Below are 26,622 nucleotides of genomic sequence, written 5' to 3'. Positions count from 1 at the left end.
GCAGTGGACGCTTCATTTTGATTGCGACCGCTCGCAGATTTGTGTTTATTTCAATCGCTTCGGTAGTAACTCTACTCGACGCCAATATGACTCTTCCACCTCTAACTCATGTATTTAGCGGTTGATTTCGCTGATAAATATTATACTTTTTTAAGTTTTCATCTCGACATAGATGTTTTCCTTGCAGACATATACAATTGGAGCTCAAGGGTATTTGTTCTGCAACTGGATGTAGTTGGTCGTGTCGGCGTAAAGACCGTTGGAAATTTTTCTTATTTCCTTTACTGGGCTTCCAATTAGTTATTTCAGGAGCGATAATAAAAATACTTACCCTCGTGAAATTTGCATCATCCTTTGTAATAACCAGGCATTTAGGTCTGGGTGAACAGCTTCTGATAGCAGTTCTCTGTAGACTCTTCAAATCACTACGAATTCTTCTTGATTCAAATCTCTTCTTCCGATACGCATCCGGCGACATGGCTGGTTGTAAAAGAGGGTGTTTACGTGAAACCCTGCGACATGAATCTCTGTTAAACCTACAGTCACATCGACTGGTCATCACATCGCCAGCTCTTAAGATGTTTTAATTTTGTATCCAACATCGTTTTCAATTGTAAATGATCTGCAAGTGGCCGAAAAGTCCAGTCCTTTTCCATCTACAGTCCTGACCTGTAGGTAGAAATCAAGTCAAAAGAAAATAAGAATTTCTGAGAAAACACTCGATGCCCCGTTAACTACATGTACAGCTGTTGCCTTCCTCAACGGGAAACGTAGTTGGTATGTTTCAGACGTGGGGATTATCTACCTCAGAATTATTATTATTATTATTATTATTATTATTATTATTATTATAATTATTATTATTATTATTATTATTATTATTATTATTATTATTATTATTATTATTATTATTGTTATTATTATTATTATTATTATTATTATTATTATTATTATTATTATTATTATTATTATTATTATTATTATTATTATTATTATTATTATTATTATTATTATTATTATTAATTATTATTATTATTATTATTATTATTATTATTATTATTATTATTATTATTATTATTATTATTATTATTATTATTATTATTATTATTATTATTATTAATTATTATTATTATTATTATTATTATTATTATTATTATTATTATTATTATTATTATTATTATTATTATTAATCTATATATTCATTTATTTATTACATTTTTAATTGGAGCTAAAAAAAATTCCTAGCCTGTAACTAAAATTCTTTCTTTAAAAAATAGATATTGATCAGAATCTGTTATTCACTAAGTACACATGATCATGATGTTGACATATATTCGTTGAGATTGATTTATTTGCTTTACATTGTGATACACTTCAATTTATAGAATCTTTGATTTCAAGCAAAGGTAAAGTGAACAGCTTATCTTATTTGTCTTACAAATATCTTTACCTTTGTATTTTTGCTATATAATAAATCCTTATATTTTTTTAATATAATAAATATTTAAAAGTTAAATATTTTTAAAAAATAACCACTTTAAATCTGCTACAGTTAGTTTGCCTGGAAGAGCCTTACGTTCGAGCGAGAAACGGTAAAGCAACGCGTGTCATACCTGTATTTACATGCATGTTAAGTCGGCAGCCAGAACGACTAACTAGAACCTACTTCGCTCTATGCGTTCGACAACCCGTACATCAGTGGCTTGATTACACGTCCAGAATTTAGAGATTAGGAAAAAAATTTAGGTTAACATGCAATCAGCCGCCTAAAAACTTCTCTAACTGTAAGTTGTCCCGTAGAAAACATGTTTCTCTGAGATATGAGAGCCACGCCTATCTATGCTTTAACAGAAGTTGACATCCGACTTTAATATTCCTTCTATAGAAATGCTCTTTCAACTGAAGCTTATATAATTTACTTTTAATTTAAAAATTTCATCATAAAGGGTATAGGTTTAATTTTTTTTTATAAAACCCAACTAGAATGAATAAATTATTAAAATCTGCTTTTCGTCAAGAAGCTTACTAATAAATATTTCAAGTGAAGAAGTTGCAGGTATTGCTGAAATTTCAATTATATAATCCCGATTTTCTGGTGCATTAACTAAGAGTTTTTGTTAAATAATCTATGAGTTTTACGCGTAATCTCGCGCTAACAGAAAATAGTAGACGGAAAAGTTTACGTGAAAAATTGCTTAGGTTCTTAGCAATTTACAAATGGATTTATAATTATATTAACGCTACTTAGAACTCGCAAAGAAAAAACATCATTCAAACAACCCACAAAAATTAAAGCTCATAAAAATTTTCTATTAAATCGCCGATATCTCGAAAAAGATTAGTTAATATTTATTTTTTCTCGACTTCATTTTTTATACTGAAATAAAATAGTAAAATTCAATGTATTTTCAAAATTTCATATTCAGGAATCGTACAGTTTCTCGTGCAGGATGTGACTTAGTTAGCGACTTTAAAATATATCTACATGAAAATTGACGGTATAAAAAACCATATGCTCCCTTTTAAATATTGTTGTTTTCCCGATAATACAAGTAGAACTATCTAGAGAAATTTATTTGCCTAACTCCATTGTCAAATTTTAATAAAAAGATCAGATTGAAATTCTTAAGCAAACATCAACATATATTTTATTTATATAAACATGTATATGGTTATTCTAATGTACATAGAACGATTATATATTTTAACTGTACAATTTTTTGGCACCTTACAGTTTTTAGTAATACTTTTAGAGTGAAATTTTTCGTGCTTTAAAATAGCTGAAGTTCATTATTAATCTTGTTTCTTGGTGAAATAAATTCAGCCGCCTTAACCGAAATAAAAATAAGATATAAACTACAGTAATAGCTTTTTGAACTTTCTGAACAAATGCCTTACACTCGAATCTCACACTACTCTAACAAAAAGGTAGCCCATATAACTTGTCTTAGTTATTATGGATGTGTTTTTAAACGATATTTTTTTTGCCATTTGACTTGATTTATTTTATATTATTTTCACCTTCAACCTTCCAGGATAGCAGAAGTAGCCAGATGATAGAAAATGAAAAATTAAAGTAGAACAGAACAGTGTTAAAGGAAACTTTCTCGTGTCGGCTGGAACACATTAGAAGTAGAGGATTGTAACGTAAAAGAAAAAATTAAAAGAAGGACTAAAAATAACTATACTTTGTTTTATTGTTGCATACATCCATTAGACAAAAACCAAAAGAGCAAGCAAAAGGAAAAGAGAAATCTCTTTTAAATGTAAATCAAGTATATAATATTACTATTAAAATTTCTTTTATTGATTATCGTTTAAAATTTCTATCGCATTTACAATAATCCACCTATGAAACGGTTCTGGAATTTTACAGCAGTAATTGTTACGTCTAAGTATCGGAGTAATATCACCTTTAAACAATTAAAATTTCTTTACTGCTGAAATAGAACCGTGATTGGCTTGTTTCAGATTACGTTCTACATTTACTACAAGCTTTTAATAATAAAAAAATTCATACACCTGTAAATTACATACTAGGAAATCCTCCGTTTAGGCAAATAAATAAGCATTACAATTTAATTTTTCTTCGGAACATTAAACTAGCTAATTTTATAGAGGCTATATCCATGCTGATTTTTTTTTTAAGAACAATCTACAATCTTGTAAGCTTTTAACTACATTGTTATCGACTTTTACAAATGTTTCTATAAAACTGCTTTTTTTAATTAAATTGAACAGTAAGAATAATGATTTAGCGATAACAGACTATTTTAAGCCAAACAGTTGTCGGTCTTATTAATTTTCTTTTTTTTCAGCAATCTTTTTTTATTCTGTAGAAAATTTGTTATAAAATGTTTTTAAACTTATAAAATAAATCAAATTTTACAATATTATTTAATACAAATAAGCATAATGTTGAAGCTGCCCGCAGGAGAAAATTTTGAACGTTGGCAGCGAGTCACAGTCAGAAATGTTCTTATAAATCAAAGTAATTAAGTTTCCCGTTACCTCAACTAAACATAAAAAGTAAGATAGTATTACATTAGTTTCAAAAATTCTAACAAAAAGTATGTTTCTTCTGCTGTAATTGTCCATAATTTAACCCAGGAACATAAGTGTCTTTTAACGTTTTTTGTTGACCCAGATCTCTGACTCTTGATTAAATTCTGACTTCTTGATTAAGTAGACAGAGTAATTTTATCTATCGAGTTTTTAAGGTCCTTAAAAATATATTGTCCGTAATAAAACATTTAAGAAATTTTCGTTATAAATATGATTAAGTAATAATGTAGAGGTAACACTCAGGTCTTACTTGCTATTCTTTTCAATTTTCTTTTACCAATCAAAGAGGTGCGTTATGTACTAGATAGCTTTGGAAGAAAGCATATTAGTTTTGTTTTGTTTTGTTTTTCTTTTTGTTAAAGACGTTCTTTGCCTGGTGTATTCTACTCACTATTTCCTCGTTGCTTCTTCCATAACTTGTTATTTTACTTCCTAAATATTTAAACTCTTCTAGTTCCTAAATAGGCTCACCTCTCAGTTTTATGGTTGTTCTTATCACTTATAAGAACCATCTTAGAAGCGATGAAATTAAATCCAGGGGCTTTCTGTAACCCTTCTTGATTACATTTAGAACCTCTGCTGAAGAAAACGACTTAATAGTCGTCCTCATAGGAATCGGACGGCCAAGAGTTCTAAGATTTCCTCTTCACAAGGACCCCCATATCAAGCGGTTGAAAGACCTCTCTCAAGAAAATAACTAGTAGTTCAGCCTTTTCTCCGTCACTCTGAGCCACAACCCATTCGAAGCCTTCAAAAGAAAACGTGGATGGAGGCAGTCGAAAGCTCTTCTTGGCTCTCCATAAAGAGTAACCGTTTCTACGTGAACGGGAAAGACTCTCGATGTAATTTCCGAATGACTCGTTTCTAATAGATTTTTCTAAATTTGAGTAACAAAGTTTATCCAGAATAAACTACTTAATACTTATTTCCAAAACATTTTCAAATTGCAATTTTTTCACGTCAGCCAAAATATTATCAGATTTAGGAAAGAAAAACAAAAGCAAAATATCATTAAAAATGTATAAACGAAGATTCATATTTATTTTTTCTGTAATCCTTTACGGAATATCAGGAACCTGCATACATAATTTCATCATTTTTTGAAGATTGGTTCAGTAGTAATCACGGTTCAAGCGATAAATTATGTAATTTTTAACAAAATTGGAATTTTTATAAATTTTCAAATAACCTTTTTAACAGTTTAATTTTACTTAAAATTGTATCGGGGAAAAAATATACATAAAAATACCGTATACAAGTGAGTACTATTAAATTAAATGTATATTAAAATAAAATACCTTTGTGTTAGTTAAAATGGCACTGAAAACCTAATTTTGCGCCCCACCGCAAAGTTCTTCCTTTCCTTACATAAACAGTGTCAACCAAAACACCCATCTTCTCAAATCAAGCGTTAAATGTTCCGTGTCAAAGGATCAATATTCGGGTCAATGAGTAGTCCATAACTACCATTTAGTTGTAAACTGCATGAGCTACCAGATCTCGAATGTCACAATAAAATTATCGGGATTAAATTTTACCTACGTCAAAAATGTAATAAGACTCAGTCTGTTATTAACAGCTGAGAAGTGGCCCGATAAATTTTTATTTAGAGTAACGGACAGTACGTAATTAAGAAAAGAACAAGATTTAAAATGAATTAACTTTCTGAAAAAGGTTATTAAGGTCTAAACCATAATAACCTCTTTCAGTAAACCCCCCCCCCCCTAGTTTGAACTTTAACTAAAATTTCATCGGAGAAACTTAACGAACACGTTTCCCTCTTTTAGGGTAGTAGCAGCTGGGTGCAGAGCAACTATTGTATTAAAATTACTAATTATTTTGTTATTGGTAGACAAACTGTTGTTTTTAATCTAAAATTTATGAAGTTAAAATTAAAAATTAAAAAAATGAGACGTAAAAATTTTCTAATCATCATACACAAGCGAATTTTTGATAGCTGTTCCATTGATACGACAGTTCTTCTTTGGTTAACAGCCCTTAGGTTGGTTGGCGGCAGCTCTCCACTTTTCTCGCTTATCAGCCTTTCTCTTTAGCTTCCAGTAAGAATCACAGTTCATATCGTCCATTATCTGTTTTATGAACTCCAACCGAAGCCATTCCCTAAAATTTCTCCCTTCCACCTATCTGTCCTTCTATCACCCTCTTAACCACACTCTGGTGCCTAAGAGCAATTAATTATTTCAAAAAGCTTCTCTCTTCATTAACTCTCTTAAATACCTCCTCATTTGACACTTTTACCATCCAACTTATTTTCATCATTCTTCTACAACACCGTACTTCAAAAGCCAAAAGTCTCCTCTTTTCCTCTCCTCCAATTGTCCATGAGTCGTTTCCAGATAATATAGTACTCCACACAGATGTCCTCAGTAATTGTTTTTTCAACTCAAGGCTTATATTAATTGCTGTAAAAAGGTTTTTCTTTTTAATTTTTTTCAAAATTATTTACTTGTTTTTATTTTTATTAAAGGCGTTCTTCGCCTGATTATTCTACTCACTATTTCTTCGATGCTTCTTCCATCACATGTTATTTTAATCCCTAAATATTTAAACTCTTCTACTTCCTGAACTTCCTGAAACTCTTCTACTACACCTCTCAGTTTTATTGTTGTTCTATTCATCCTGTTCTTAGTGCACACCAGTATTTTGGTTTTTATGAATATACATGTTAAATTATTCTTTCAGTACTCTATCTATAACAGTAAAAATTCGTTGCAAGTCGTCTTTGCTTTCTACACTTAAAGCTATATTGTCTACAAATCTTAACATGTCAACTCTTTCTTCTTAAATCTTTACACCTACACTCACTTCCTCTCTAACTCTATCGATGGTCTCATGTATATATAAGTTGAACAAATATGAACAGCCCTGACGTACCCCTTTTTTAATGTTTGCTTCTTCTTTTTTGTTTCTACAGACAATGATTCCCATTTCATTCTGATAAATACTGTAAGTAATTCTTCATCCCCTTAGCTAATACCTACAAGATAGCTAATTATCGTTTAATGCAAGTGGTCCACCAAATTTACTCTCTCTCTCTCTCTCTCTCTCTCTCTCTCTCTCTCTCTCTCTCTCTCTCTCTCTCTCTCTCTCTCTCTCTCTCTCTCTCTCTCTCTCTCTCTCTCTCTCTCTCTCTCTCTCTCTCTCTCTCTCTCTCTCTCTCTCTCTCTATGTCTTCACTGCACCAAAAATTGACCGATTAACTAACAGGAACAATCAAAAAATTTCATAATTCTAGCAGTATTTATCTATAAAAGCTACTCGTTAAAATTTAGAAAGCATTTGATGCAGAGTAAAGACGGATTGTTGGTCTGGCGATTGGCTTCTAACCACCTTCTACATCCTGTCGTGATACACTTCCTTTATCTCTCCACTATTAGTTTATTCAAACACTCGATTAGAATTACCAGTCATCTGTATGTGTTTATACTTTCTAAACGTTGATGATTAATTTTTAATGCCGCATACATCAGTAAGTTGAAATTTTAATTCATAATGAGCTTAGAGTAGGAATTTTTAATTTGTGGGTTAATTAAATAACGTGTTTGTGTAGAATAATTCAGATGGCCCGATGGGAGCGTGTGCTTATTCGCACGTATGCACAAAAAGTACGAAATTTCCTGTCGCCTTTTTTATGTTGTAACATTTTACCACGTAAGTTAAATGGATGTATTCCTTATTTAGAAGTAGCTACTTCTTAGAACATCTTATGATATATCTGTTTCGTAACCTAGTTTACTAAATACTCGTTATTACTGCCAACTCGAATTTAATTATGTTAAACTACATCAATGAAGAAACAAATAAAAATACTATGTCTACGTCTTCAGTTGAATGAATGGATATGTAGGTAAGGCTAGTCGTTTTTTTATTCGATCATACACAGAGATTTTTACTGAATGAAAGTCGCTTCGATGGTTTACTTAATTATATATTTGAATACAAACACATGCACCACTTGTAACATCCATACTTATATGTATAAGCGTAAATATATACACACATAAATTATAGTTGTGTATTTACATATGTAAATTCCTCTATCATCGTTTAAATGCCTCTGCCAAGAGAAGCCGCTTCCAATTAAGGAGAATGTGGGCTGAAGTTGTACAAGGAGGAAATCTTGTTATTCCCACACGGCTCTGTGTGTGTGCTTATCGATTAAAGATACACAAACGTAGATTTATTGTAATTTACTTAGTATTGTGGTAAACAAATTTAATAAGAATATTCAGATACATAAACATAAATAAATAATTCATAACATCGACAATAAAATTTTAATACGTTGTAAAGAATATTAACTTATTAATCGATTAAAACCATAGAATTTAAAAGAGTATATTTTTTATTTATTTTTAATATGTTTTCTCACACTTATTTATTATTTAGTCGGTTCAAACTATTCTCCTTATTTTTTTAATAAAATATGCAATTACCAGATCCTCAAATACGCGCGTCATATCTTGGTTAAACTCAGAATTTCCAATACTGTTTAAACTAAGTAGCTTATTACACGACCTTTTGCATAATAATCAATATAATATTAAAGACTTGTCATATTTACATCTTTAGTTAGATTTCACGGAAATTTAATAAAGAATTTTCACATTTCAAGAGAATTATTACAATTTAAACATATGAAAGAAGCTCGGATAGAAGATAGAAGAAGTCAGTTTATAGAAAAAAAATTTCAATTAAAATTAAATTTCTCCTTAAATGTTTAAATCGTGTATAATCTTAAATTTAAACAGTATGACTGATATAATTTTTCTATTCTTGATGCTTTCAGGCTGATATTGAAGCAGTCCCTTTTGTTACCCGTTGGATAGCACAGCTGTTCTTTCCTGATCTATCTAAATGTTGTATAATTAAATATAGATCTGAATAAATATTGTATTTATCTATTTAATTATAAAGAAATTAAAAATGCAGACAGACTAAAATTTCGAAATTAGAACTTTACCTGCTTAATGAAATATTGATAAAATTTACCTATTTACAGAATATGTATTTTGCCGTACATACATTATATATATATATATATATATACATACTACTTCTAAATAGAATACTAAAAAAAAAACAGCTGTATGAAACAGAAGTAGATAAGAGACAATGAAAAGTGTGGTTCTGCGCACAATTAAAAAACCCACTGTAACCTATTTCCTTATCATTCGTATTTAATAATATGTCTTTAAAAATAACACAAAACAGGTTTTTACCTTTTTTTCAAACATATCATTTTGATAAACCATTAGCACGGTTTAAGAAAATGGTTTTCTAGTGACAGTGCATTTCTTATTTTATAGAAAATATTTTAAATAACAAAAATATTCCCTTTACTATTATTAGTAATTTCAGTGAAATATCACTAAAGTATCGTCTTAGTTCCACACTTGTTTTGAATGAAAAACTTATCTATTAAGGTAAAGGAGAAGCTTCTAACATTCGATTAAAGTCATATGTCATCTGTCTTAAATAGACAGTTAATTTCATTTTTTTGATAAAAACCAACCTTTTCTGTTTAGCCTCCGGAACCTCCGTAAGGGATTACTTTTGAGGATGAATGAAGATGATAGAGATGAATGTAAGTGAAGTGTAGCCTCGTATAGTATCAGGTCGACCATTTCTGAAATGTGTTGTTAGAAACCCAACCACCAAAGAACACCGGTAACTACGATTTAGTATTCAAATCCGTATAAAAGTAACTGCTTTTACTGGAATTTGAACCTTACAACTCTCGACCTTGAAATCAACTAATTTTGCGATGACGAGTTCACCACTAGACCAATCCGGTGGGGTTTAATAAAATACCAACCTGTCTGTACCAAAAGAGAGTTTAAAAGGATTAAAAATATTGTATGTTAGCAAATGAAAAATAATTTATTGGATGTATGTACTGCTTGTACTTCTGAGGTAGACGCTCATTGTGTGGATAACATTTCGTTAACAATGATATTACACACTGTTTCCCACAGCGAAATTTCTTGTTGTCATGTCAGATGATAAATTATTGTCGGACGATCAGATTCATTTTGTCTGCAATGAAATCAAATCATACTATTTCTTTTAATGCAACAATAAAAAGCTAAGTTTGTCATATTGGAGTAACGACTCTCCCTTACATCCAAAACGTTTTAAATTCAATTCCCGGTTGAGCTTTGCGTTATTTATACTCTAAAAAAATTATCTTATAAGGAAAAAACTGAATTGCAATCGGGCGTTAGCTTGTTTATCATCAATACATTATAAGCCGGTCTCCGTGGCTATAAGCCGGTAGTGTCTCGGCCTTTCACTCGGAGGTCCCGGGTTCGAATCCCGGTCAGGCGCAACATCACACAAAAATCATTCATCTCATCCTCGAAAGCAGTACCTAACGGTGGTCCTAGAAAATAAAAAAAAATTATAAATCCGGGTTCGAATCCCGGTCAGGCATGGCATTTTCACACGCTACAAAATTCATTCATCTCATCCTCTGAAGTACTAACGGTGGTCCCGGAGGTTTAAAAAAAAAGCATTATAAAATCTTTATTTTATTTATGCAAATTCCCGTCTGAAACAATTTATATCTCTTAGGATTCCTTAACAAAAACCATAGAACAAAACTACAAGATACAAGTATGAGCTATCAGATTATTTTTGAAGCTCACAAACATCAAAATTGTAGATCGATATTAAAAATTAATTTTATCATGTTCGTGTTTATGAATGAGGTAAAAAAAGAAGAAATGGTAACTCGTTCATAAAACTAACAATTTCCATCACTATCAAACCAGATAATAGATTCATGAAACTCAGTACAAAATCTTCGTCCACAGAAAGAGTTGGAACGCTTCCATTGCCATTTCCAGTTCATTATCGACTTATTTGAAAGATGTTCCTTCAATCTATTAAGGACAGAAATAGAGGATATTCTTTTATAGAACGAAATCTCCATTAATTTCTTCTAATTTTTATTATTTTATTAAAAAATTTTATTTATTAATTTTTTTTATTTTAAATTAAAAATGTTGTTTATAACCAGATTGCGTGTTGTAATTTCATGTCACGTATTTAGTTTTCAGTTAGTTGTTCATTTCAACAAATTTTTAGCAGTTGGAAAAAATAAATTAGTTTTATTACAATTTTACTAATAATTAATTGCTGTCATTTTTGAGGTAGGGTTGTATATTTTTTCAAAAAACCTCCAAATAAAAGTACAAAACACATTTAGATTAAAAGAAAAAATGAATTACCCAGAATTGAAGTAAGCTCTTGAAGATCTTCCCGTTCTACAGTTGCGAAGATTTAGTGTAGAGAACAAATTCAAAAAAGATTGTCCAACATCTTTTCTTACGATGATGGAAACTTTTAAAACAAATGAAGTGTATTATTATTATACGCTAGTCTCTTTAGCGAACCGATCGGTGCGTGATTCGGGACCCAAGAGCTCATGAAGTGGTAGGTAAACAACGTATGTAGGTACAAAATAAGCGCCATAGCGAATTATTAAAATCTTAAATTTAATCTTTCCGTCGCTTTCAAACGCTCTTTTTGATGTTCATTGTTCAGTTAAAAAAAAAGATTGATCGTTTCGTATAGGAAAAAATGGTTATAAAATCGAACAAACAAATTAGCGTCATATAAAAGGGCTGTTGAGAAAGACGATTTCGGTTTGGGTGACGTATTCCGTATAAAAATATACAAACGCGTTATTCATTCGCTTATGTACGTTCGGTATGTTTCGGCATGTGAAATGTTGAAAAAGCCCCAAAAAAAATTACACGTATAATGAACAAACACCAGCAAGCCAGTTTTAAGAAAATCGTGTCGTAGTGCCAGTACACGTTCGTATAGGCCAACATAATTCTTGGAAGCTCTATATACGATACTCCTGAAGCAATGAAATTTCGGGTACCGGAAATCGTATTCTCTTAATATTACCTACTCAAGCTTAGTAAACAAATAGAGAAAACGTTTATACAATGAAGTAGCAGATATCTTTATTATGAAGACATATCAGAATTCATATTAAAAAAAAAATTTACCAGTAGAAGTTACGATTCAATTTTTTCGTTTTTAAATTTATTTATCCTTAATAGACCTTTGAAAAATGACTAATGTCATTGTGTTAAGTAAATACAATGAACTTATTATGTGTATAATTATATAGAAATTTCTATGTACAAAAAATGTAAAACTGTCCATCAAATAAGAGTGTATGTATATTAAACTATACCTTTATCTGAATAAATACCCATCTTATATGTATAAACTATTATTCTATGAATCAATATATGCACTATAATTAGAATGTATATAACTATCCAACATTCAGAAAAATAATATTTAAGATAAGAAAATACGAAGAGTCCAAGACGTTGAATTATACTCTATTAAATGTAAAAAGAGAAAAAAACTTTTTCAAATGAATATATTTTGCAACATATTTTTTGTTGTAATTCCTAACGTGAACCGTAGACACCAACGATTTAAAAGATTTTTAAAAAGTTAATTAGTGTTCAGGTAGGAACAATTTTCACACCTTCCTAAATATTTGCCAGGCAATTCAAGGACTCATGATACGTTTTAAAAATTGGCGTCTACAGGCAAGACATCACCTTCACTGTATAATTTAACATGGAAATCAACGGCCTTACATGTAGTTGCGCAACATTATTTTTGACTTAATGAAAAAGGGAAGAGGAAATGCTTCAGTTCTCGATATAAAAAAATGTTTCGTAGGGATAACGGAAAAAATAGCTTACCACTAATTTTAATTCTCTTAGTCGAAAACTCATTGACCTGACGGGCCTGAGATTTTAATATAATTTCCCTAATCTGTCAAGTTAACGGAATAAAAATGTCAAACTCTTAATTTTACATGTTTTTTTTTTCTAAAAGAATTTTCCCTTGATTTCTTCTTAACTTACGATGAGATTTGAAGATTTATAATATATTTTATCCTTAAAAAAATAATAATAAGTTATTTGAAACAGTTATGTTTTTCTAAATAAATTGCGTTTTCTTAGGTTAAAAATATTTGAATAAAATTCAGAGGAGAGAAAGTTTATCGGCAACGGAAGTTATTTCTTCTCTTGGTTACTTCTTCATGCGCTTGGTAGGCGTAAGGTCGTCCACACCTTATAACAATAGCAGTATGTTTTAAAAGTTTTATAATAAGGCTTATGTAATTTTAGTTTCCGAATTATTTTTTTTATTTTTAAACATATTATTTATAGCAGCTTTGTCCAACCAGCGGTCCGTGGGACGCACGCGGCCCAGTTGTTCCTTTTTGGTGGCCCTTATAGATTTTATATAGCTTTTTTTATGCATTAAAAAATCTAACAAAAATTATAATATATTTTATACAATAATTCAACATCTATGTATATTGTTTACGATTGCTTAACAGCGTAATACTGTTTTCTGGCTATTTTTTATATTTAATAATTTTCAACATTCATAGATGGCTCTTATAGTCTTACGTTTTTTTTTAAATTATGATATTAAGATACACACACTGTAAAAGATTTTTGTTTTTAAAGATTATTATTTTGTAATAATTAATATTTTTAAAATATTTATATTTTAGTTAGATTTCGGTAATTTGATTTAAAAAAACTCATTATAAAAACGTATTATATTGTAAAATTAAAATTGTTTGATTTTTTGAAAAATATTGTTTTATTACACTGAAAACTGTATAAGAAGATTAAAAGTAAGTTACACAATTTACTTATAACAGGCGGCCAGGCCTTTATACCTCTTGTCTATGCGGCATGCGGCTCATTTCATATTCCTAGTATTTTATTGGCCTGGTAACGATTTTGGGTTGGCGTAGCTGATTTATAAATTATTAATTTTTATTATTTTCTCCCCTATTTATCGTTGTACAGCTGTTATCTTATTATTTTTGTATTAAATCAGTAAAATAAATGTACCATATAAATTATTAATTAATAAAACAAGCATAGTATCAGTATCAGCTCAGCTACGTAGAGGAAGGATGTGTATCTGTTGCGCTGCTCGATAAAGAGTACAGAGCTTCGAATCATGTGTATAGAGTACTATTAGGAATATAACCTCTTATAGACTATTAAAATTATTGATATCCATTATTCTACACTTAAAACTTTTATAATTCCGGAATTATGTGGTAAATGTAACAGATACATTTCTCCTAAGCGTCTGAAAATTAAATACGAAGACTGCCTACATTTTTTTCATCCTGATTGTTTAAGTTTAAATAAAGTAATTGCTGACTATTTTATCAAAAAATTTAACTTGGATATGTTTTATAATGTCATGCCAGCAGGAGAGAAAGTGAAAATTGATAAAGGAGAAGTCACTCTAACTGATATAATGACAAAACTAATTAATATAGAAATGAACAGAAATAATTAGGAAAATCTCTTAATTCTGGTCATGAGAAAATAAATGATTATGGCATTAAGTTAGAAGATGCTCTGCAGAATATAAAAAAGCAAGAAAGAACGATAGTTAAGATTCAGAATGAAAATGAAATGCTAAAAAAAAACAAATGAATCATCTATATTTGAAACTGGATGAAACTAAACAAGACAGCATGAACAGTTGTTTGGATATCATAGGAATACCGGAACAACCAAATGAATATGTCATTGATGCAATGAAGAAGGTAAAACGAACTTCGGGTATTCAAATAAATCAATCAATAATCAATACCTGCCAGATCTTCATAAAAACAAGGAAAAAATAAATTTTATTGTAAAATTTGTTCGCAGGGGATATAAAGAATAGATGTTATATGAAATCAATAAAAATAATATAATATAATCAAGAAATAATAATAATATAATCAAGACATAATAATATAAAATAATATAATAAAATCAAGATGTTATTAGAATAGATGTTAAAAGAAAATCAAAAAGAACTTATCTACGCGTCATTTGACCCAAGCGTACCTTCTGACCAGCTTATATCTATATATATAAAAGGTAATGTTCGTATGTGTGTCCGTTATAGACTAAGAAACTACTGGACCGATTTCTGCGCGGTTTTTTGCAAAATGGTCCGTGTCCGGAGAAGATTTAAAGCTGTTGAAATCGTCAATCCGACCAGTATAAAAAAAGTTAGGGGTATTTTATACCGGCTACTGTGTTTAGAAAGTAGTTTGAATTAAATCCGAAGGTATTTAATGTTGTTTGGGCAATCGGATTTATTTATATTTTGACTTTTTATAAAGTGAAGTTTTGTTAATACACTTAATAATGATTAATCTTAATTGCCAGCCCGGCGGCGAAGTATCTGGGGATTTGGATAGATAGGCACATGTCTTTCTCCATACATGTTCAGGAAGCTGTCAGAAAGGTCTAGCGGGTTGTCCAAGCCCTAACAAGGTTGATGAGCAATATGGGTGGCTCCAACACAGCGAAGAAGAGACTACTGTCCAGTGTATACTCTTCAGTAGTGCTCTATGAGTCGTCTGTTTGGGTTGGTGCTCTTGATAGGGCACAACAGGAGAAGGATGTTGAGCCAACAATGATGGCTCAATCTGCGGGTTATCGCAGGGTACCGCACGATAGGTACAGAAGCGGCGTTAGTCATAGCTGGTGTGCTACCTCTTGATCTGCAGGCCAATATGAAACATTCTATTGCTTCGGGGAGTGAGAGGAAAGTGGCTATGGATGAGGTGTTCAGAGCCTGGAACGACAAGTGGTATGCGGTGGACACACCGGCTCATCAGTGATGTCAGGAGCTGGGAAGAGCGGAAGCACGGTGATACCAGTTACGAGCTCACCCAGTTTCTATCACGGCACGGATGCTTTAATGATTACCTGTACCGTATGAGTAGGAGAACCACGAGATGCTACTATGATTGTGTGGAGCAGGATACGGCAGAACACGTACTGTTTTCATGCACGAGGTGGAGAGATTTGAGGGTTGCTATGATGAGCCACGGCGCAATAAACGTGGACAATGTAATAAGTGTGATGCTGGCTGACAGAAATGCTTGGACGAGAGTGACGACTGCGGTGTCAGCCATAATTAGAAAAAAGGCAGTGGTGAGCGGAGGAGAGGGGCAGGCAGACTGGAAGACTGCAGTTCCCTAAGACGGAGAGACCTATGCCGGAGGGTTATAGGTGGCCAGCCGTAGGGGGTGGGCGGCGGGGGCTCCTCGGTGTCGTCGTTCACCGATGATCCCTTGGGGACGTCGCTCTGGCCATTCTAATTCGATGACAAGAGCACCCGGGCGGTTGCGCGGGGGCTGTGTATACATACCATGTGTCTGTCCGCTGCTTGATGAGAGGGGGAGGTTTTTTAGCGGGTAACAGCTCCGCACTTGCCGTCAGAGCGGGCCTGGCGACGGCTGGCAGAGCTTTTTGCTCCTCCTACGGAAAACAAAAAAAAATCTTAACTACGATTATTTTACATTCTGTCTGTCCGACTCTGCTGTTGGAATTGCATTTTACTGTTGTTAAAAATGCCACCAGAACGACAAAATACTCGACGTTTTGTACATATTACAATTTATGTAATCTAAAACATAAAAATAATAATTATATGTAAATATCTAATGTTAACTATAATTGGTATCAAAGTTTCAATTGTGTTCATTTAATTTATATATATATATATATATACTCAAATTTAACAAAAGCGAAGCATTGCCAGGTTACCTAACATATATATATATATAAATGTGAATCTTATCTTTACTAGAAGTAAACTTCTTTCTAATGTAAGGAAGGTGAGAAAAAATGCTGGATAAAATTTATTTGGGTCAATAACGGGGAGACATTTGTGCGTGGGGATGAGATAAAACCAGTGATAAGTGCTGTGCAGAAATGACATTCAAAACGTTTTAAAGTATTTGTGTATTTTATGTTTGAGTTGTTATAATAGAGTCTTATAATGACTCATTTGGCATTTATTATCAGAATGTGTTTCGTCTACGCTCTAAGTTACAAGAATTTTTAGTACAAGTTTTAGATAATGATTAGGATTTATTGAATAAACAGAATAATAATTATTTCCAAAAAAAATTTAACCGACGCCAACGCCGTATAATGTGATGCAAGTATATATAATTATAAGACTCCCACTGTCCCTATCGATGCAATATATACAAAAATATGTAATGTTTATTGGATATGAAAGGTTTAAAAGTTATGACAAAATATCTCGATTTTTTATAATTTTATTTATGGTACTAAATATCTTGTGCAGAAACTCACGTTATCTGTCCTACAGAGGATCATATAACATCATCTAAGGTGATGTATGCATATAGAATATCAGGATTCCCACTGTCTCTACCTAACCGCCGGACGGCTAAAAGTTCTTTTTGTCAATTTTCAGACCGATTTTTCCTGTCTAAAGAATTTTTTCAACATCATGGTACCATCACGAAAAGCAGCAGCGTCGATTGGAACAGATTATTTAATCGGATTAATAGGAAAAACGTTATACGTGAATAAATATTTTAAAAATATATATACGGCGAATACATACATTTTTTAAGACGGTTAAAAAGGAGTTGATGCTACCACTACGTATTTCTCAGTTATAACTTCCTTTAAAATAAATGAAAGTAAGTTACAACTACCCTTTATAGTTACAACTTCGTTTTTCCGGAAAAGTAGTTATAACTTCACTTCTGATGTAAATAAAGTAAAGATATTTAAATGTTCAGTTTCTTTATTTCGGAGTCTAAGGTAGGACACACCCTACTTTATTAGTAACGTCAGTCAGTTGTTTTCGAAATGGCGATGTTCATGCATGTGAAGAAGGAAAAAACATAAAAAAAAGAATAATTATGAGTAGATGCAACGAACTGATACGTTTTGAGGCTGAAATTATTGAGTTTCTAACTTCAGAATTCATGCCAAATAGCGGTGAAATCCGAGGAAAAGCGCTAATCTCAAAAAATCACATGGAAATATTTTTCATTATCCTGGATTTCGAAGTAGAGTGACAAAATATTTTGGAGTAGATCGATCAACAGTGAGTAAAAATATTAACAACGTTATGGGTCATATTTTTGTAAAAGCTTATAACTGGATCCATTTTTCCAGTACAGCACAATAGATGAATAATGCAAAGTTACTGTTGCAAATTCACTACCATTTGCAGACTGTTTTCGGTGCATTAGATTGCATCCACATAGAAATAAAAAAATCATCAATGACAGTGTACATGTTCAGGCGACGTGTGATGCAGAAGTATTGTTTACGAGCATTAGCGCCAAGTAACTCGGCTCTGTGCAACATGAAATAATGTGAAGAAGGAAAGGTATTCAGGACACAACCTCCTGATATGACGGCACTGTTTGTTTACTAGGCGATTCCGGCTGTAGTATATCTACGTGGCTGATCACACCATTCAAGACATCTGAACGCGACATTCAACGCCGATTTAACAGCAAACACATTACGGAAAGAGTAATAATTTAAAGAGTGTTTGGTCAGCTCAAACAGAAGTTCTCAGTTCTTGAAAAATGCGTGCAAGTATTAGTAGAAAGGGTACTTAACTAATAGTGAGTTATATTGTGCTTCACAATGTCGCCAAACACCTTTAAACACTTGTTATTTGATTCCTGCACTTGGAAGAAGGTGGTGAAGAGGAAGATGAGTACCATTAAGAGGAGGTTGGCAGAGAAATATATGAAAATAATACGACAAAACTTCGTGAGGAATAGAAGCGGGGAAATAGATGCATTTCATTTAATTTACGTATCGTCAGTGTAAAAAAATTAATATTTTATCATTTGTAATGTTATATGTTGCATGTTGAATTTAAATTGATTGTTTAGAATACATATTGTATAGTCTAATTATAGAACAGTCTATTTACAAAATTATGGTTACTGGTTTCTTAAAAATAATAAGAATAATAAAAATACGTATAAAACACGAAATAAATATATATAAGATTAAAATTATATCCTGATATCAAAATTAACCAACTTCTTTACTGGTTGCACTGTTGATGTCAATCGCAATCACGACCCACTGCTTGGCGCGGCGCCAATTTTTGACTGTCGACTAGGCCTTACCTCTGGTCCCTCTGATGCGTCTAGAGATACTGTGGCTTTTGAGTTTGTTATCGGTGATTTTTGGACTAGTCGGTCGAGTGTGGACCTTCCGCTAGTTTCGAGTGTTTCTTGATTCCAGACTGCGGCTACAATATAGCATCATATATAGACTCTACTTAGCTCCTAGGGCACGGAGGTTTAAGGCACAGATTACTGCGACGTGTACCCGCCTCACCGCGGTGAAAGGTGGCAACGACCTTTTGATGATCGTAAGTCCCTTTTCAAGCCAGGGAATACTCCTTAGTTCTGCTTGCGCTTTTCAGAACGAGGACCGTGATCTGTAGTTCTCAGGAACCGATTCAGAAGCGGCTAAGAGGTACAAAGAGCGACAGGAAAATATAAGGTCTCCAACTGTCCGTAGCTCGCCCATTTGTGAGTTTACCCAAATTCTAAAGTAGAAGGTAGACAGCGAGCAATGTCTTGTTATTAGATACAAAGCTGTTATCTTCGGTTCGCTGTAGTACCTCGACGAAAATACTACCAGGCATTTTAGTGAAAACTGGATTTTCTGTTTCATCCAATATTGATAAAAACATGTTTTCCCTATCTTTAAGTTCGATGTTTTTATTTCCCTTTGTTTTTTATCCATTTTCTTTTTTATTTTGGTGTTCATGTTTTGTAGTACTTTCTTCATTTGAGCTGCTGAGATTTTAATCCCAGTACCGTGAGAATATATGCTACATACATATTTCCATGCCTTCTTTTTTCATTAATAGCTTTTAGCTATTAATGAAGATTAGCTTTTATATCTTGAATATAGTTTTTAGCTCTTAACTTTTCAAACAATATTGAGTGTTCTGCGAGTAATTTGACGAATACGAGTAAATATCTGTCGGCAGTGTTCTTAACATCCCCTTCATTTTCACTTGAGGACATTTTAAAATAAGATGTGTGTTCTAAAACAATAAAAGCATCTTCCTGTTATGAGCTAAGGTTGCACATTGAGCTAAGATTGACATGTTGGGAGCGGTAGTGAGGGTGGGTGGCACGGAATGACGAACAAGAAGAATAGTTATTTCTGCAATGTATTTATAACGACCGTAGTTGTATCTTCCGTTTTTCCGGATACCCCTCCTGACAGGACAGACAATACCTAGAAGTAGTGTTTCTTTGTCCACTTGGATTTGACTTAAAGCTATCACTACACCGTAGATTCTGCTACGAAGTTGCTACATTTTATTCTCTTCACCTATTATTTTAACTGAACGTTTTTACAACCTGATATCAAAGATCGTGAGTTGTTTTATTATGGTTATACATTGTATATCGAAAAGATAGAAATATTGCTCGATCCATTAAAATAAGAGGTGGGGGAGTTCTGATAGCGGTGAGAAGTTCATAGCAGCCAATTCCATAAGTTTAATGACCTACCTCAAAACGGTTATGAAGATTATTTGAAGATACATTCCTCCCTCCTCCAAATCAGAAGTATATCAATGTTTTTATAATTTATCTCAAAGCCTACTAAATGTAATTCTAAATATAAATTAATAATCATAGGTCTTAATTTATCCAAAATAACAAATAGCAAATGTCAGTTAAACAATATTTATAATTGTAAATATACACGCTTAAATACGTAATCTAAAAAAAACATTTTTAATTTAAAAAAATAAAAAACAAATAATCTAAATACGTAATCTCGTCTTTAAAATTATTATTCTATAATGAACCTTTTTTGATTATTCATTACAAATATTTATTTATTATTAGCATTTCATATAGATATTTTATTTATTTAGTAATAGACTATGATAACTTCGTTATTTATTAATTCATTTTGTACTTTGAAATGCTGTTCTGATCAAGGTTTATCAGTTGTTTTCCTTCATTTAACCGGGAAATTACTGTTGTAGTTTCTTTTTTGTCCATTAATGTTTCTCACAATGAATTAATTATGTAACCCCGTAAAATTTAATTTAATGTAATTATTTGTTATCCCCCTAAATAAAACTCGTGAAAGGGCCACTGCAGCACAAGGCGTTTCTATTCGTACAATTGCAGGTATGGAATAGCCCATTAAACTTCCATGATATAAATCAAAATAATAAAAATCATTTTTCTCACAGCGAGTAAAAATCATAACGTTCTTTAGTTCACCGTAGTCACCCTCTTCGAATTTAAATCTGATCGAATTGATTTGGACTGAGTTATTAATGATTTTAATTCGTATTTCTTATAAATTAACCGGGGCAATGAGATTGTTTTAAAAGTTAAATCAAGTTTTCAGGGTACATAGATGTTAGATCTTTGTTGGTTGCCGATAATTATGATTCGTATAGGCCGATGTTTAATAAATTATAATCGTTAACATTCTTGACAACTTCATTTATAAAGTATTTTCTAAAAAGTAACAATATTGACTTTATCAAACCACACAACAAATATACTTTCATTACACGCTATAGTATTTTAGTCTACGAGAAAGAACATTACATCGCATCAGTTTTTGTTTTTAATAAATCAACCAACGATCTAAAAATACTTCTGAAATATTTAAAATCAAAGTTTAAAAGATTTCTTTACAGAATCTAAATATTCTATGGATGAGGTTTCTAAATAATATAAGTTAAATAAAACTGAATTTTTGCATTCTTATATAACGTTTCCGTAAATATGTATCCAAATATTTATTAATCAACGTCTTTAAAATTATTATTTCATAATGAAGCTTTTTTTATTATTTATTGCAAATATTTATTTATTATTAGCATTTCATATGGCTATTATATTTATTCAGTAATAGATTATAATAATATCGTTATTTATTAATTAATTTTGTACTTTGAAATGCTGTTCTGATCAAGGTTTATCAGTTGTTTTCCTTGATTTAACCGGAAAAATACTGTTTGTTGTAGTTTATTTTTCCCCAAACAATAGCACATTTACCATTCCTGACGTGATCAGTAATGTATAAATATGTATAAATAAAGATTCTCTACACGGGGACTAGAATCGTGAAATCCAAACTATGATCGTATAAAACTCAGTGAAAGAAAAACTTCTATATACTGTGATGCTTCCAGGACGTTTGGTTCAACCCATCGGGTTGGCCTATTGGTGAAGGCGTCTTCCGAAATCAGCAGATTTGGAAATCGAGAGTTCCAGCGTTCAAATCCTAGTAAAGTCAGTTATTTTTACACGGATTTGAATACAGATCGTGGACACCGGTGTTCTTTGGTGGTTGGGTTTCAATTAACCACACATCTCAGAAATAGTCGAATTGAGACTGTACAAGACTACACTCATACATATCATCCTCATTCATCCTCTGAAGTATTATCTGATAAGTAATTACCGATACTGATAAGTGATTACATTCCAAGATGATCAAGTATGCCATAATTTTATAAATTTTTTCCAAAATGAAATCATCTAGCAAAATGGACAAGCAATGTTTTAATTTCCAATAATAGTAACAATGCCTCCCTTGACATTATAACTCACAGTGGACTGAAAACAGACATAAATCTGTGTGGACTAAAAGAAAGCGGACAAAAACCAACGGTGCACAAAAATATCAGTGGACGTTAAATAAAATGGCTAAAGAAAACAGTGGACATTGGACTTTTTGTGAACCTCAGCGTAAGTGGACCTTACTGTGTGGACTAAACTTCCGCTAATCATTGTGATAGTTTGTACAATTATTGGCTTTAATTGAAAGTGAGGATAATGAAAACGTTTTTCAAAAGGGCAATGCTAATAAAAAAAGTCTGCCTGATGTTAAAGAAATAGAGTAAAATAATTTTCGAAAAAGAAATGTTTGTTAAACGCTAATATACCTTTGAGTTTTACTTGCAGTTTATTGTCACCTAAAAATAAAAAAAAGGATAATACTTCCGCTCACATTTATTCAAATGTCAATACATATTAATGTATTATCGACATGTGTATAAACATGTTATATACACACACACAACATAAAAAGTGTTAGGTAGTGTGTATTTTATTTGAACTCCATTAAATTCAATTAATTTGAATCCGTTTTCATTGAATTCAATTAAAATAAGTACATTTGAAATAAAAACAGAATAACTCCTACGATGCAGAAAAATATCAGAAATAAGATTTTTAGATAATATAATAAATAGCCTTCATTTATTATAACGTTAAAAAAGTGCATTCTTTCGCGCCAGGAGCAATAAAAAATTACAACACGACACAAAAGAATAAAGGCTGAAAAAATGTTTAATTTTTTTTAAACTCCATCTGATAATACAAAATTATAATCGACATTAAGAAAAAAAAATAAATAATCAATGTTCTTTCCCAAAATAGTCCATTTCTAAATTTTTAACTTTTAATATTGACATTTGAACTTTATTCTATGCCCTTTGACCTTTCATTGATAATATTTTTTACTTCTACTTTGACCTTTAACAAATATATATAATCAAATTTATATTTTCCCAGACATATAATCAAATTTTCATACCGTTTACATCATAGTTTGGCTTCTTCAGTTTTACTTTGACCGGTTAGTCTAAAAACATTTTGAAATTTTAAAAGAAAAATTGTTTTGATAAATTCAGAAAGAGGCACTAAATTTAGTGCTTAGATCTGGAAGTCCTAAATTTGGATAATTACAATACACGAATTCCTTAGTCGTATCAGTTCACGTTTTCAAGCTGTGTTTATCATAATGTTTTGAATGGTTCTGCCAAATCTTAATCTTAATTTTCATTAGTTTTCATATTTATGATTTTTTTTATGATACCAAATAAGTTTATCTTAAATATTATTTTCCAGAGGATTCCGTCTTGCTTTGTTTTTCAATTTTTTCTGTATTTTTTTAAATTTATTTTGCTAAAAAACCGGTCAATGTCTTTCTTTCATTATTTTGTTTTTCATTAAACTACTGAGACGCGCACCATTAAGATCGCATATGCATTATTTGTAACGTTAAATTGTACATGGAACAATATATATATTAATTTATTTATTTATTTGTAATATGTCTTAACGTTGTAACAATCTCTATAGAATGAAAAAATCGGATAAATCTGATGATGGGAATGTTCCCAAACGCGTCATTTTAATATTTCTGCAAACATGTATAAAGGTGTCGCAAATCCCTTATTCTTAACATTAACTACATCTAAAACTAACTTTTTTATGAAAGTTAAAATACGTGATCAGTAAATGAATCGCTGTGAGAATACAATATTTTCATTGTGAGATTTGGCTATTTTTTTTTTTTTTTTTTTTTTTTTTTTTACTTGCAGTAAAAATGTATAAGTCGATTCATAGCCATAGAACACACATTTTTAAGTTATTAAAACACTATTTTCCACCAAGAAATGAAATTGTCTCTGTTTAAAATTTGTTATATTTTATAAAAAATTATTTTTTCTTTAATTTTATGGGTTTTAACTTGTGTCCTTATGAATTTTTCTATGATACCATAACGAATTCAATTAACACATGCAACTCCCTCCGGAGAAGGAGGTGCATTGCTCCCTCCAAAGAACTAGGGCCCCGTTTTGGCGTATTCCTGCTAGCCCATATGGTGCTAGCACCGAAAGGACTTCAGCGGACGGACTGAAGGGGAATCACGTCGGGAGCACCAGGTTCAAAAAGTTTGAGCTTCCACGATCAGACCCAGTAATCAATTCAAAACGCTGGTCCACACGGATCGGAACGCAAATCACCAAATCCGTCCAAAAATAAAACTTAAAACTTATAACCGCCACTTAATAAAACTCATGAAACACGCCCGATTATAGAAAAATACAGCAGTAAGGGACATTGTCCAGGTTCTGCGATATGTAGGTAGAAATATTGAAACTCTCGCCATTCTTGCGTTCCACGCCATATCCTTGATGAAAAGATATAAAAATACTCTTCACCTTCTTATTCACCCTCATGTAGTTATCGTTCACCTACTGATAAAGAAAAACATTTAGAAATAGTCACAAATCATTTTTTTATGTTGAAATATCAATTTTTTATGTTTTGATTTTTTTGTAGCTCTTTACTCAGGATCAGTATCAGATTATGATGTTGTTATACCAAAACGAATTTTAGCAAACGGTACTGAAATAAAAATGGTAACAGAAGACTACCGTAATAGATTTCGAAGAGATGTCAGTATTAATACTATTATTATCGCTATTCACTTTTTATTTATATTTTTTAGAGATTATACAGCACTTTGTCTCACAATAAATTTCATTATTTTTACATTAAAAAATAAAAATAAATATTTTAATGTAATTTCCAAGTAACATAAAGGTAGTAACATAAGTAAGTAAAGTAATCAGCATTATTTTCAATGATTTTTTTTATGAATATGAAACTCCATTTTTTTTTAGTTTACTTCGAGATTAAAACAATCGCCATTAGAGCACATCAGTTCTTGTCCGTTTTTAGATTGACATTGACAAGACAATATGATAAATTGAACCACAATTATTCAAGAATATAAATAAAAACAAGATTTCAGACCCAGTTAAAAGTGCATCATAAATAAGTGTTGAAATCGTAACTGTAACTCGCAAGATCCTAAACAGATACAGAATTATCTTATTCCAGACTCTTCATTTCACAGCAAATAGTTCATTATCAGCAATTCTGTTGGCCAAAAAAGAAAAAATACTCTACTCCTCTGTTTAAAAAGATATTTTCTGCCATGCAATAGGTCCATGTTTTGAATTTCAGTATAGGCTTATTAAAAAAAAAAAAAAAAAAACGATTAATTTTACTATATTTGAAAAATTAAAAATAAATAAATATAAGTGATTTAAATGACTTAAAGATATAATTTTATTAGTTGTATTAATGCTACTCGTATATTATGTACAGAACAGATGTTAATGGAAGAAATATTAAACAGAATTGTATAATTTAGATTCTTGGAATCCACAAGATTCCACTGGTTTCTCAAAATATATAGATACAACTGATCTTTTTTCATTCCACAGATGGGATGCTAGAGAAAATATATTCTGTTTTTTTTTTAGATATATATATATATATATATGTCTATTATTCAATTCAACATTGAATTAACCAATATATCCTTTAAGGCTAGATTTTAGGAACATTTTAGAAATTGTAACAAAGGTAAACTGGGTTTCTCTAATGCATCTGATCATCTGATTAAGAATAAACAATATCTGATATTAGGACAATTATAAAAATACAAATTTAATATGAATATAAATACTAAGGGATTAGACAATTTAGGAAGATACGATAAACAGAGTGTTTCTAAAATGGTGGGCTGGCAATACTTTTTCGGATTCTACTCGTAAAATTAAACAAAATGTATTCTTAGGAAAAATGGCAATTTCTCCTTCGTTCTCCCACTGTCCGCTACTTTGTTATTTTTATATAAAAATTTATATCTCAGCTTCGGTTTGACGAATCACATTAATATTTGATAAGCGTCTTGGTAATAAACTTTTAAAATTAGCAAAAAATCAGGACTTAAATACCTTTCCAAATTACGAAATGGCGGCCATGTTTACTTT

The 26,622-nt window shown here is 31.2% G+C and overlaps 1 protein-coding gene across 4 annotated transcripts in view; it reads left to right on the top strand.

Annotated features, from left to right (window-relative positions):
• Positions 1-26,622, top strand: part of LOC142334335 (A disintegrin and metalloproteinase with thrombospondin motifs 12-like) — a 134,795-nt gene that overhangs the window by 30,807 nt on the left and 77,366 nt on the right. For 3 of the 4 annotated variants that reach the window (XM_075382300.1, XM_075382299.1, XM_075382298.1), the window contains exon 3: positions 25,118-25,233. The exons of the other annotated variant lie outside the window; for it this stretch is intronic. In XM_075382300.1, coding sequence (XP_075238415.1) covers positions 25,118-25,233 — 116 coding nt within the window. The remainder of the gene's footprint in view (positions 1-25,117; positions 25,234-26,622) is intronic. 4 annotated transcript variants of the gene reach the window in all.

This window comes from Lycorma delicatula, chromosome 1, assembly GCF_047948215.1.
Source record: "Lycorma delicatula isolate Av1 chromosome 1, ASM4794821v1, whole genome shotgun sequence".
Taxonomy (NCBI): domain Eukaryota; kingdom Metazoa; phylum Arthropoda; class Insecta; order Hemiptera; family Fulgoridae; genus Lycorma; species Lycorma delicatula.
Note: the sequence above shows the minus strand (reverse complement) of the source record. Positions and strands in the feature narration are given on the sequence as shown.